At 39.3% G+C, this 12,989-nt stretch overlaps 1 protein-coding gene across 9 annotated transcripts; it reads left to right on the top strand.

Annotated features, from left to right (window-relative positions):
- The first annotated feature begins 189 nt into the window (after positions 1-189).
- Mgme1 (mitochondrial genome maintenance exonuclease 1) lies at positions 190-12,160 on the top strand. 9 transcript variants are annotated; one of them, XM_074074269.1, is made up of 6 exons: positions 349-739; positions 881-1,019; positions 1,204-1,780; positions 6,314-6,533; positions 10,538-10,670; positions 11,074-12,155. In XM_074074269.1, exons 3-6 carry the CDS (start codon positions 1,273-1,275, stop codon positions 11,233-11,235), a joined length of 1,023 nt encoding a protein of 340 aa, XP_073930370.1. In that variant the 5' UTR covers positions 349-739; positions 881-1,019; positions 1,204-1,272; the 3' UTR covers positions 11,236-12,155. The 9 variants fall into 9 exon arrangements, with proteins under 9 accessions (XP_073930375.1, XP_073930373.1, XP_073930371.1 ...); XM_020179503.2 differs by having other exon boundaries at positions 382-457; XM_074074274.1 differs by lacking the exons at positions 349-739; positions 881-1,019 and adding an exon at positions 190-309 and having other exon boundaries at positions 11,074-12,156.
- Positions 12,161-12,989: the final 829 nt, after the last annotated feature.

Raw genomic sequence — 12,989 nt, 5'->3', positions numbered from 1 at the left:
GAGCAGCGAGCCACGTGCTCCCCCAGAGCGGCCTCCCCCGTCCCCGCTGCCGTCCATCTTGGAGCCGGGCAAAGAAGCAAGGCGGGCCTACCCTCGCTCCGCACGACGCAGTGTCGACCGCAGGACCGCAGCACAGACGCGGGGCCACAGAACCTCTCTCACCCACGCACGTCTCAAGAAAGAGCGCGCTCTAGGGCAGGGGAATTTATTGCTTAGCCCAAGCCCAAGATGGCGACGAGCAGTGACGTAACAAGATCTCGTGAAAGTGAAAACGCGCGATTTGGAGGCGCCCGCGCTTCCACCTGGCGGGTGGGGGCGGATTGCTAATCTAAGAAGGTGGAAGAGGGGTCAGGGGGTGGGGCGTGGGCGTCGCAGTGCATGCTGGGGCTGCCGTACTTTAGGCGGGACCCGACTCGAGGTTGAAGCGCGGGACTTATGAAAGTACGGGTCCTCAGAGGTAATTCGAGCCCCAGTTAGACCAAGCGTGGTGGCGTCTCAGGTACAGACTTCTGTGGTAGCCTAAGAGTCCATTAAGTCATTTCCACCCTATTCATACTCCTGCATGAGGAGCCATAGCTTTTTGTCCTTATGGGTCCACGCTTGTGACAGTGTGGGAGACCGCTCTTTGGGGATCAGGATGGTGGGCCCTGCTGATCTCGGTTTACCTGCTTCTCCCCGCGACAAAGGGACGTGACCCTTCAGAGGCTCTGGTTCCACTATTGTACCTACCTTAGAGGGTGTGAGTATTCAATGAGAAATGTCCATACAAAATATTTAGCAAAGGACTTTGTATTTAGGGATCCGTGTTTTGTTTTGTTTCAAGACATGGGCTTGCTGTGTAGCCCATGCTGAGTTTGAACTCACGATCCTCCTGCTTCAGCCTCCTGAGTCCTGAGATTACAGTCGTGCACCACCACGCTTGGCTGTGACTGGGGCTTCTGCAGAAAAGTCTCCAGACTCCCTTCCTGAGTGTCATTTCTTCAATTTAAAGATTGGGGCGTCTTGCCCAAAACTATCTGGTAATTGGCATTTAACAAGTGTTCGTCCTTATGGTATTGATGAATCTTTCTTGGGGAAATAGCTTTCTTTAAACATAAACTTGTTCAATACAGTTTTGATGTAGAATATTCTCACTTAGCTTTCACTTTGGTGTTTCAAGTACGTAAACGTCTGGAATCTTAACACCCTTTTTCTCCTTAATAGGAATACAAGATTTAAAAAAAAGATTCTCAGCATTGCAGTCAGACTAGACAAAAGTGGAAAAAAAATCTAATGATGAAGGCATTTCACACCATTTGCAGGCAGCTCAGAAGTTCAAAAGGTTTTTCCCTGGAACGAAGCCCCCATGTGGCTTTCTCTACTTCCTCTTATTCATGTAGCAGGAAGAAAAAAAACCCTTATGAAGAAGTGGACCAAGCAAAATACTCTCATTTGGTAAGGTCTGTCTTGTCATTCCGAGGCCTGACCCAGACCCCAGAATCATTGTTGGAGGAAGATGCTTTACTCTATGGACCTGTGAGTAAACATAAGCCCCCAAAGCAAAATGAGGAGGCAAAAGTTCCACAAAACTGGTTTCCTATCTTCAACCCAGAAAGAAATGTAAAACCAAATACACCTGACTCTTCAATTTTGAAAATCCCTTTGCAAAGAAAAGTGATGCCAAGTGTGACCCGTGTTCTTCAGCAGACCATGACATCAGAACAGATTTTCTTTTTGGAGAGGTGGAAACAGCGGATGATTCTGGAGCTGGGGGAAGATGGATTTGCAGAATATACTTCAAGTAATTCTCTTAATTCTGGTTATGTGTGGTCACTGTTTTCTAGAATATACAGCATTGTTATCAAAAGGATGAGGCTTTTTTAAAAACCCTACTAAGTGAAGAACTTTTAAATAATTAGCATTAAATAGCACTTTTTGTGTATTAACTCAATCTTCATGAAGCATGGATATTTTTTCCCGTTTTACACATGAAACTGAAGCACAGAGATAAGTAATTTCATGCACAAAGTTCATTTAACTCATAAGCTGTAAACAATATCAAAATTACTTGTTTTCCTTGATTAAGGAAAAAAATCAGTCACTTGATGACAGAATTCTTGTTTGGTAGGCATTCTGTTCAGAATCTAGTAATACCCATTACTCTACTGATGAGTGTAAATTGGTAGATTTAAAGATCCTTTAAATCTACCAATTTAAATTTAAATTCCTTTTTTGCCAGAATACATCTTGGTAAATTGTGCCAGTCTGATGCTGTTGATTAGGAACTGAGAGTAAGTAAACTTTAGCCTTCAACTACTAACTTCCTTAAACAAATGAGAATAGCTTCCTTAAAGCAGATTCCATTTAAAAAAAAAAAATAGACCATGAGATGGGCATAGTGGTAAATGTTTGTAATACCTGTATTCAGGAGGTGAGGCATAAGGATGGAGAGTTTGAAGCCAGCCTGGGCCATGTAGGAAAACCCTATCTCAAAAACCGAAAAGAAAAAAATTAAAAAATAAACCCATACCAATAGCACATACAAATTGGCTGGTCCATAGGTGTCTTTTGTTAAAGCCAAGTTTTACATAGGTATTCCTTAACCTATGCTTCCCTAAGAGTAGTCAATGTACCCCCTAAGTGGCACACAAACACTTTTTTTAAGAGTAATATCCTTAATTTTTCAGGTATGTTAGAAAAAGCAGTGTAAGCATGTAGCACCTTAACCATACAGTCACATATGTTTTAAAGAAAAAAATACTATGTAGATGGTACCTGGATATGGCAAAAATGGTCCAGGCTTTAGACCCCTGAATTTTCTTCAGCTGTGGGACAAGTAGGTGCCTTCTTAAGCTAATTAGTGATGACTGCTAAACTAGTTAGTCTCTGCTTTTTAAACATGAAAGTCTTTTTTTTTTTTTTCGACTTGACTTTGTGTTTTATTTCAATGGGCAGACTTCATTGTCTGAAAGAAAACTAGGCCAGGTCTCATTAATGGCATCTTAAGTTTTTTATTTGTGCTTCTAGAATTTAGACTTGATAGTTTCCTCTTGAGGAATTGTTTTGATTTTCCTTAGACCAGGAAGGTCACAGTGAGCTTTCAAGAATTCTGAAATTACTGATTAGAGATGGAAAAGCAGAAGCCTGCTGGGTCATGTGAGAGCTTAAGGAAGTACATTGCTGGCCCCCTTGATGAATTTGTTTGGAGTGCAAGTGAGCCCCAATACCCTGGCAGAATTTCAGAGTTAGCACTCTGCTGTGTTTCTGGTAACCGTCAGCCTTAAGAAATGAGCAGATTCTTTTTTTTATTTTTAATTGTGCAATTAGGGTTTGAACTCAGGGCTTTGCACTTACAAAGCAGGCACTCTACCGCTTGAGACATACTTCCAATTCATTTTGCTCTGGTTATTTTGGAGAAGGGGGTTTCTCAAACTATTTGCCCTGGCTGGCTGAATCTAGATTCATTCTTAAAATTAAGGACAGTCACTTACATATTAGTGTCATGGTGAGAAAGAAAAGGAGGGAGGAAGGAGAAGGAAAGCAAGTGTAGCAGAACTCACTAAATTGATTAATAGATCTGCAAAATACTTGATAAATTCCTTTTTTGCCTGATCTTTCTAAAGTCCATAACAGAGATGTGCTCAGAGCTGTCATTCTTCCAAATACTTGAGCAATTTCCCAAGCATCAGTTCACCTTTTGAAGATTGGTGAGGGTGGGAAAAGTCTGACTTACTCAGATTTATGTTTGAGTTGATCATAGTGAAAAGGGCTAAAGTTTGTTTTAAATGTTTTGTTAAACTGTTCTGTTTTTTGGTGTTACTGCACTGGAGTTTGAACTCAAGGCCTCATGCTTGCTAGGGAGGCACTCTACCACTTGAGCCACTCTGCCAAACATTTTGTGATAGGGTTTTGTGAACTATTTGCTCAGGCTGGCTTCAAACCTTGATCTCTTGATCTCTGCCTCCAGAGTAGCTAGAATTACAGGTGTGAGCCACCAGTGGCTGGGTAAACTGATTTTTTTAAATCCTTAAAATATCAGCCATCCTGTTAGTTCTAGCATCAGAATATAGGAGACGTGGTTTTTTTTTTAGTGCAGTTTTCTGAGACTTTAAAACATTTCACTTTCATTTAATTTATTGAATGAATGCTCTGATTTGATGGAACTATAATAAATCTGTTCTTTTTTGCTTTTTTTTTTTGTTTTTGAGACATTGTCTTGCTATGTAGACTAGGCTGGCTTCAAACTCTGATCCTCCTGCCTCCATCTCTTGAATGCAAATTACAGGCATGCTCCACCAAGCCCAGCTAGTAAGTCTATTCTTAAGTAATTTTTAATTTTATTTTTGTAAATTGAATCATGTTTAATGTTCTGAGCCTTAGATTCTCTGTGATCCTGAAATCTAGATTTCCATGTTTGTGGTCACATACATATAGGAAGAATCTAGCCAGGGCCAGGGATTAGGTCTGCTTGGGGGAGTGAATTATCTATTTGCCTGGCAGAAGATAAAGCTCTTTTCTTGTGGTGCTGGGCATCAAACCCAGAGAGCTTCTTGTGTGCTAGGCAAGCAGTCTATCACTGACCTACTCTCTCAGCCCTCCTCCTATTTTTAACATGTTTGTCTTCTGATTCATTAAACTAGTCTGTACACAGATACTACATCTCTTTTCTTTAGGTTTTAATTCCATCAGCCTTAGATTTCTTGTAGGCTTTTCTTATGCAAATAATGTCAACTGACCCAAGTATATGTGGAGTAGAATAATTTACTTCCTAAATTGAATTCCATTTAACTCTCCAAGTAATTTCCCAGAAGCAATTCCATTTTTCACTAATGGTAGAACTAACCTTTCAAAGTCTTTGTTTAAGAAAAAAAATAACTTGATAAACATATTATGGTTTAGGGTTGGGAATGTGGCTCAAGTGGTAGAGTGGCTGCCTAGCAAGCACAAGGCCTTAAGTTCAAACCCTAGTATTGCCAAAATAAAAACTAATAGGGCTTTATATTGTCTCATTGGACGAGATTGTTTTCCTCCTTTTCTGTGGGTCTGTCTCCAAGCATGTGTATTTCCTATTCTGTTTCTATATGTGTTAAAATGGTGGTCTCTGTTTCACTCCCTTTGCTGTGTGGTGAACTGGAAAAAAAAGACCCTGGTGCCAGAGTGCTGGTCAGCTTTTTACTTTTGGACAAATTAGCAGCACTGCTCAGGCCAGCAGGGCCTCCTTGATTCAAATGAGAGTAATGATCCTTATCTTGCTGGGTTGTTGGAAAATAATGTTTTGAAATCAAGGCTACTGCTTACCCTAACAGCACTCCCTCTTTCTCTCCTTCCCTTACCAACAATCGAATATGTATTATTTCTTGCATTACCTAAATGTTTGTGTTCACTTTTCTTAACTTAAAAGTATCTAAGGAAAAAAATCTAGGACACAGCAACTATCTCAGGCTGTTTTAGTACTAAAAAATAAGTGCAGTCCCACAAATTATTTCGTTTATGCCTTGATTTTCATTCTTTGCCAGTCACTACTTCTGTAAGTAAAAGGATTCTCTCACTTTAATTATGTTTGTAATTACGTTTTGGTTGTAAAAAGAGCCAAAACTTCTAATGATTTTTATTACAATCACTTAGCCTATTGAATACATAGTACTATAAACTAGGTGTTGTCCTGTAGCCCCCAAATCTTCAATTCTTGCTTTGGTCTAATGCTACTAGAAATACTTCATTTTAATACATTTAATTTCTAAATTCTAATCCCTTTGGTTTTTCAAAGTGCTTTTTTTTTTTGCCACAGTGGGGTTTGAACTCAGGGCCTCACAGTGCTAGGCAGGCACTTTTACCACTTGGGCCACTCCACCAGCCCTTTTTTTGTGATGGGTATTTTCAAGATAGGGTCTCAAGAACTATTTGTCTGGGTCTGGCTTTGAACCTGGATCCTCCTGATCTCTGCCTCCTGAATAGCTAGGATTACAGGTGTGAGCCACCAGCACCCAGCTTCAAAGTCATTCTTAGGTTTCACAAGAAACTGAAATTTGCCCAGCATGGTGGAACCTGTCTGTAGTCCCAACATCCTGGAGGGTGAAACAGGATTGAGAGTTCAACTTTAGCCTGGAAAAAAAAAAATGTGTGTGGAGAAGACTGGGTATATAGCCCAGATGTAGAGTGTTTGCTAGCCAGTGAAAGGCCTGAGGTTCAATCCTCAATACCACCAAAAAAAAAAAAAATTTTTTTTTTGTTGTCGTTTTAGGGGTTGCTACTTAAACATAATTTTAGGGTAATTTTTAGAGCTCTAAAAGCTAATGAGGTTTTGTTTTTTTATTTCTCTTGATTTTCTTTTCAGACATTTTTTCACAAGGGAAACGATTCCATGAAGCCTTGGAAAGCATACTGTCTCCCCAGGAGAACTTAAAAGAGAGAGATGAGAAACACCTCCAGTGTGGCTACATCGAAAGCATCCAGCATATTTTGAAAGATATCAGTGGAGTGCTAGCTCTTGAAAGCGCTGTTCATCATGAGACTTTAAAGTATACAGGTCTGCTGGACTGTGTGGCTGAGTATCAGTAAGTTTGAGACCGTTTCCATCACAGTGTGGCTGTGAATTAATGTCAGATGGGACAGATGCTGCTTGTCAATAGATTGTTTTTGCCTGCTAACCCTTGCTTCAAGGTGTGCCTGTAGATATTATGGCCTCTGTCTCTTTAAAGTCAAAGCTATATTATAAGTTTGACTTTAAAAGACAGGAAACAAGGACAAATGGGGGAGGAGGGAGCCACATAATTCTTGGTGGGGAAAAGCTATACTTTTCAGTATCCCTAGCACTAAAAAATAAGTGCATTTCCACAACATCCAGTTATTGTTAATTTGTGTGTGTCTCAATTTTTATTCCTTGGCAGTCACTGCTCCTATTAGTAAAAAGATTCCTTTATCTTAATTATGTTCATAATCAAGTTCTCCAGCCTGTCTTTCAGCCTGTCATTTCCCCACCCCCCAAGAAAGATAATAGCCATAAAAGGCAGTTTGATTCCTGTATTCTCTTTCCTGTTTTCCTAAAGATTGCACCATGATCTGTTGACCCTGAAAATCAACTCTCTTCCTGGCTTCCAGGCAGCAGTTGATATGATAAGAACTCTAAACTTACCAAAGCTTCCTGCAGATTTTAAATTTCTGCTGTGTTACTACTTTTCCCAAGTTGCTTCAGATTCCAAGGGTAACTATAACCTGCAGGACCCCTGTTTCCAAATAAAGCATGTGAGCAATTACAACAGGATGGGGAAAAAAAAAAATCTTGTTGTGTAATCCTTGGGGCCCTAGCTAAAATTTAACTTACAAAATAATTGATAGGACTAGGGATATAACTTAGTGTATACCAGGCTCTGGGTTTGATCTCCAGCACCACACAACACACACACACACACACACACCCCGAAGCATACACAAATTGACAGAATATTAGTCTAGAAACTGTTTAGAATACCTAACAGTTTTGTGGCACAGCTGCCGCATATCTGAGAAGAGCCCTGTGTGTCCAAGAGATAGGCTAGCTTTGGCTACCTTTTTTTTTGTCTTTGTTGTACTTTGGAGTTCTATTCAAGAAATCATTGCCCAGCCAATGTTTGGGACATTTTCCCCATTGTCTTCTAATAATTTTACAGTTTCTGGTCTTACGTATAAGTGTTTCATTTTGAGTTGATTTTTGTATACAGTATGAGATAAGGAACATCCAGTTTCATTTTTCTGCAAGTGGATATCCATTTTTTTCCTAACTACATTTATTAAGGAGACTGTCATTTCCCTCTTGTGTATTCTTGGCTCCTTTGCTGAAAACTAATTGACTGTAAATGCATGGGTTTATTTCTGGCTCTGCCCTGTTCCATTGTTTCATGTGTTTGTTGTTATGCCAGTACCATGCTGTTTGGAGTAGTATAACTTTATAATATGTTTTGAAATCGGGGATTATGATACCTCTAGCTTTGTCCTTATTGTTCAAGATTTCTTTGGCTATTCAGGGTCTTTGTGGTTCCATAAGAATTTTAGGATGTTTTTCTGTTTCTGTGAAAAATGACATTGGGAGAATTTTGTTAGGAGTTGAACTGAATCTGTACATTGCTTTGGGTAGTATGAACATTTTAACAATATACTTCCAATCCATAAACATGGGATATCTTATCATTTATTTGTATCATCAGTTTCTTTCATCAATATTTTATGGTTTTTAGCATGCTACTAAGATTTTTCACACTATAGGCTAAGCATCCCTAATCCGAAATGTGAAATGTTCTAAAATCTGAAACTTTTTGAGCTTTAAGTTTTCAGATTTTGGAATTTCTGGTTAGGGATACTCACTTGGCAAAATATTCTTTGTACTTGTTCTAAAACATAAAGAACTCCAAAATTCCAAAGACCTTAGGTCCCAAGCGTTTTGAATAAAGGGATACCCAACCTATATTCAATTCTACAATTACAGTATATTGCTATAAACAGTAGTCCATGGAAGAAAGCTTTTTTTGAAGTATTTGATTTATTCAAGTAATAACCAGGAATGTCAATGCCCTGGAATTACTGGGTCCCTCTCCTCATTCACTTAGATTATCGAACTTGGCAGTATTACAGAACCATTATAAAGACTCTAGACCTTCACTGTGTGAAAGAGCAGTCACTAACCACATACGGCTATTGAGCACTTGAAAGTGGATAGTCTCAACTGAGGAATGGCTGTAACTGTCTAAAAACTTGATTGTAATGCTTTAGAACAGCAACAGCAAAAATATAAAATGTCCCATTATAGTATCATTTTCATACCGATTATAAGTTAAATGTTAATATTTTAGGTATATTGTTTAAATGAAAATGCTAAAATTTCAACCTTTTTCTCCTTGTTTGACATGCCTACTAGGAAATGTAAAATGACATGTGGCTTATGTTTTCTTTCTTTTTGTTTTATTTTATCTCATTTTTAATTTTTGGCCATGCTGGAGATTGAACCCAGTGCCTCTACATGCTAGGCAAACACTTTATCACTTGAGCCACACTCCCAGCCCTTCCCTTTTGTTTTTGAGACAGGATCTCACTTTTTTTTTTTTTTTTTAATGGAACTGGGATTTGAGCTCAGGGCCTCATACTTGCTAGGCCCCACCCCTTTTTTGCTTTAATTATTTTTCCAGTAGGGTCTCAAGTTTTTGCCCAAGGTCTCAGACCTCAATCCTTCTATATATACTCACATAGCATAGCTGGGATCACAGGTGCACATCACCACACCCAGCTTATTGATTGAGATAGGGTCTCACTAACGTTTCGTCCAGGCTGCCTGGAACTGAGATCCTGCTGATCTCCATCTCCTGAATAGCTAAGATTACAGACTCACTTGAACCACCACACCACGCTTGGGTCTTGCTAACTTCTGCCCATACTGGTCTTAAACTTGTGATCCTCCTGCCTCTGCCTCCCAAATAGCTAGAATTGTAGACATGTGCCACCAATTGTAGACATGTGCCACCACATCTGGCTGCATTTTATTTCTCTTAGACAATGCTGCTCTTGACTGGTCTTGTAGATACTTGAATGAGATGTAACTGTGCCATAGTTACACTTAGTAATATGCTTTCTTTGTATAGAATTGCCCTGTAAACTGCTAGGCTTTAATTGAAGTCATGAAAAACAGATTAAAAAGAGTCCTTTGGCTCTCTGATTCTTTTAATATATACAGTTGGCAAGTATAAAATCCCACTAGAATGGGGAGATTGGGGAAGAGTGTCTTATTGGTAAGACACCCTACCACATATGTAAACTTTTAGTAGAGGAGCCAGGTTTCTTTATATGCATGTCAACATATAGTTGGTGCCTATTAATTGCTGATGGATTGAACCTCAGCTTTAATTTTTGAGCAACAGAATTTTGGAGGCGCCATAATTCATGAAGGTGAAATACTTCATGGTAGAGACTTGATATAGTGTGCTTTATTCTGATAGATATTTGAAGCAAAATCAACCAAGACAATAATAGGTATAATTTCAGTTACTGTCAGCTGTTAAAGGAAAGCAGTCCAAGGAGGTCCCAAGGAATCACAAGAAAGTTGAGAATCACAAGAAAGCAGAAAAGTTGTTTCTCAGCTCTTCCTAATAGCCCACATCTGAATTTCTCACAGATAAATTTTCCATCCTAGCCCCTGGTGTACTCATTACCCATCTGATGAAAGGATCAAGAGGAAACAGCATCACTTCTTTTCTGTCTCTCTCTCCCTTTCTCTTTCTTTTTCCTTCCTTCCTTCTTTCTCCCCCTTCTTGCTTTTGTTCCTTCTTTTGTTCCTCCCCTCCCTTTTTTTTGGTGTTTGTATATGTGTATTGTGGATCCAAAGCTGAGCCTCATGCATGCTAGGAAGGCATCTTTCACTGAGCCTCATCTCCAGCTTCATCATGCTTTTCTAATCTAATCCTAAGAAGTAAAGCCCATTTTGGAAAGTGAAGAACAGATGCAACAGTCATTGGATGACCCATAGTAAACTGTGCATAAGAGGAGAGTTAACCTAGTAGTTTTTCACTTTGACCTATTGCCTTTGGTTTCTCTTTAGGGGCAAGTTGTGTGTGATTGACTGGAAGACATCAGAAAAACCAAAGCCTTTTCTCCGAAATACATATGACAACCCACTACAAATTGTAGCATACATGGGCGCCATAAACCATGATGCCAACTACAGTTTTCAGGTTGGGCGCTGAGCCTCTGCTTACTTAAAGTTTACTTAATACTTATTTACTGCTACTTAACTCTTTATGGCTTTTACTCTATCTTTATACTACTGCTGACTGTTCCTCGCCCTTTTCTCACCTTAAAAGCACTTTTTTTCCCTCTCTCTTCCTGGGCTATTTCTTAAAAATAGTTATTTAGTGAGCACAGTCCATTCTTCAATGCTTTATCTGTCATCTTTGTGTTCTCATATGTCCTCTCAGTCTTTAATCAACAGTCTTTAATCAACCCATCTTAGAAAGTCAGTTAGGAGATAATACTGTAGATTACTTAGAACTGAGTTTGCCCTAGAGCATGAAGGAAATGAACCTAAACTCTGAACCTAATATACAAGTACTGGAATTGCTTTGTGCTTCTTTCTAGGTTCAGTGTGGTTTAATTGTGGTGGCCTACAAAGATGGATCCCCTGCCCACCCACATTTCATGGATGCAGAACTCTGTTCCCAGTACTGGGTCAAGTGGCTTCTTCGACTAGAAGAGTACACAGAAAAGAAAAAGAACCAGAATATTCAGAAACCAGATTAGGGAACAGGGGACTACTTGGGAACACTTAGTACTTTTTCTTTCACTGTTTGGGAAGATATATTATTGTTTACTGTGTTCTAAAGCTAGAGGTGCTACCAAATCTGAAAGCTACATTAATACAAGCAGAAGTATAAATTTGTTGAAATGTTTTGCTACTGAAAAGAGTAAGAAATCAGGAAAGTCCTAAAGAGCTAAAAGTCAACACCTGAAATACCAACTGTGCTACCTATGACTGTTACTTTCCTGAAAAGAAGGCAAGCAGGAATGTTAACCATGTTGGTGAATCTTGGACTCCCTTAAAGACCTTTTTGTGTACCTGGCAAGATGCCCAGTCTTTGAACTGAGATTGCAAGGTAGTGAGACTTGGTGTGCCACGCATTTCCCAGGGCTCCAGGGAGGGAAGGGGCCACACAGGGGCATTCCGTGGATGTATGTGAAGGGAGAACACTTCAATCACCCAACAACACAGTTTTCTAAAACTTGTTTTGTATTTTGGGATCTGTATTATTTCAGTTAAGGACAAAAACTTATGTTTAGCATTAATACATACATTTGTGATTGGCCTGGAGTGTGCACTGCCATCTGGAAAGGTGGAGCATATTCACCACATCATTGGCAGTATTTTGCATACCGCCAGCCCCTGGGAGTAGCCAGACCCCAGTGTGCAAATCACTGTAAGTGTTTCAGTTCCTGTTTCTGGTGTCAGTCAATAGATATATATATAAATGTATATAGAAAAAGTTTATAACTCATGGAAATTTTTAGCTATGAGAAGCACAAATCTTTTTCTTTTTTTTTTTTTTTTTTTTCTGTTTGATAGGTAATAAAAATTTTTGGTTGTCCTTGGGTTTGGGAAAGTTAAATGCCTATTATTGCCTTGGCGTAGAATCTTCTATTTTATAAGTAGCATTTATGTTATAATTGCTGACTTAAAAAAACAGGTTGCTACAATCACATTTTCATTTGTTATTATAAGAAAATAAAAGATAGAGTGATGAAGCTTTTGATTTCTGTTTTTATTTACATGTTTATAGGATAATTCCGTAAGCCTGGACATTGTTTGGACTTTGTCTTTATTTTTGGTGATGCTAGGGATTGAAATCAGAGCCTTGCCACACTGGACATGTTCTCTACAGAGCTGTATGCCCAGTTCTTGCACTGTTTTAGTTTTGTTTTGTTTGGCAGTACTGAGGTTTGAACTCAGAGCTTTGTGCTTGCTAGGCAGGCACTACTACTTGAGCCACACTTGTAGCCTTTTGCACTGTTTTTGTTTTTGTTTTAGCGGGACTGGGGTTTGAACTCAGAGCTTCATTTTGCAAAGCAGACACTGCTGCTTGAGCCACACTTCCAGTCTGTTTTGCTGTCATTTTGGCGATGGGGTCTCACAGCCCAGACTGGCCTCAAACTGCAATCCTCTTGATCTCAGCCTCCCAAGTAGCTAGGATTATAAGCATGAGCCACCAGCACTGGACATTACACTGTTTTTAAATTCACAGTTCACCACTGGCCCAGTAGTTTACTGATTCTAGATAAATGTGTAAAAGAAGGTAAGCTCTCAACCATGGTCACCTGGCAAAGAGTAATACCCAGGTAAGGTGGAGGAGGATTGAGGGAGACCACTGTGCATGCTGTATACATTTCTGTATTCATGCACTTTCTCTTCAAGCAATATATATTCCTGTAACCTACAATTTCTAAAATCAAAAATCCAAGTGAGACCACTGAAAGTTGTACTAATGGATTTTGCCACTCGG

The sequence above is a fragment of the Castor canadensis genome, chromosome 5 (genome assembly GCF_047511655.1).
Source record: "Castor canadensis chromosome 5, mCasCan1.hap1v2, whole genome shotgun sequence".
In the NCBI taxonomy this organism is placed as follows: domain Eukaryota; kingdom Metazoa; phylum Chordata; class Mammalia; order Rodentia; family Castoridae; genus Castor; species Castor canadensis.
Note: the sequence above shows the minus strand (reverse complement) of the source record. Positions and strands in the feature narration are given on the sequence as shown.

Coding starts and splice junctions, on each gene's coding strand:
- Mgme1 (XM_074074274.1), top strand. CDS start 1,273: ATGATGAAGGCATTTCACACCATTTGCAGGCAGCTCAGAAGTTCAAAA. Junction 1,781..6,313: donor ATTTGCAGAATATACTTCAA/GTAATTCTCTTA, acceptor TTTTCTTTTCAG/ACATTTTTTCACAAGGGAAA. Junction 6,534..10,537: donor GACTGTGTGGCTGAGTATCA/GTAAGTTTGAGA, acceptor GTTTCTCTTTAG/GGGCAAGTTGTGTGTGATTG.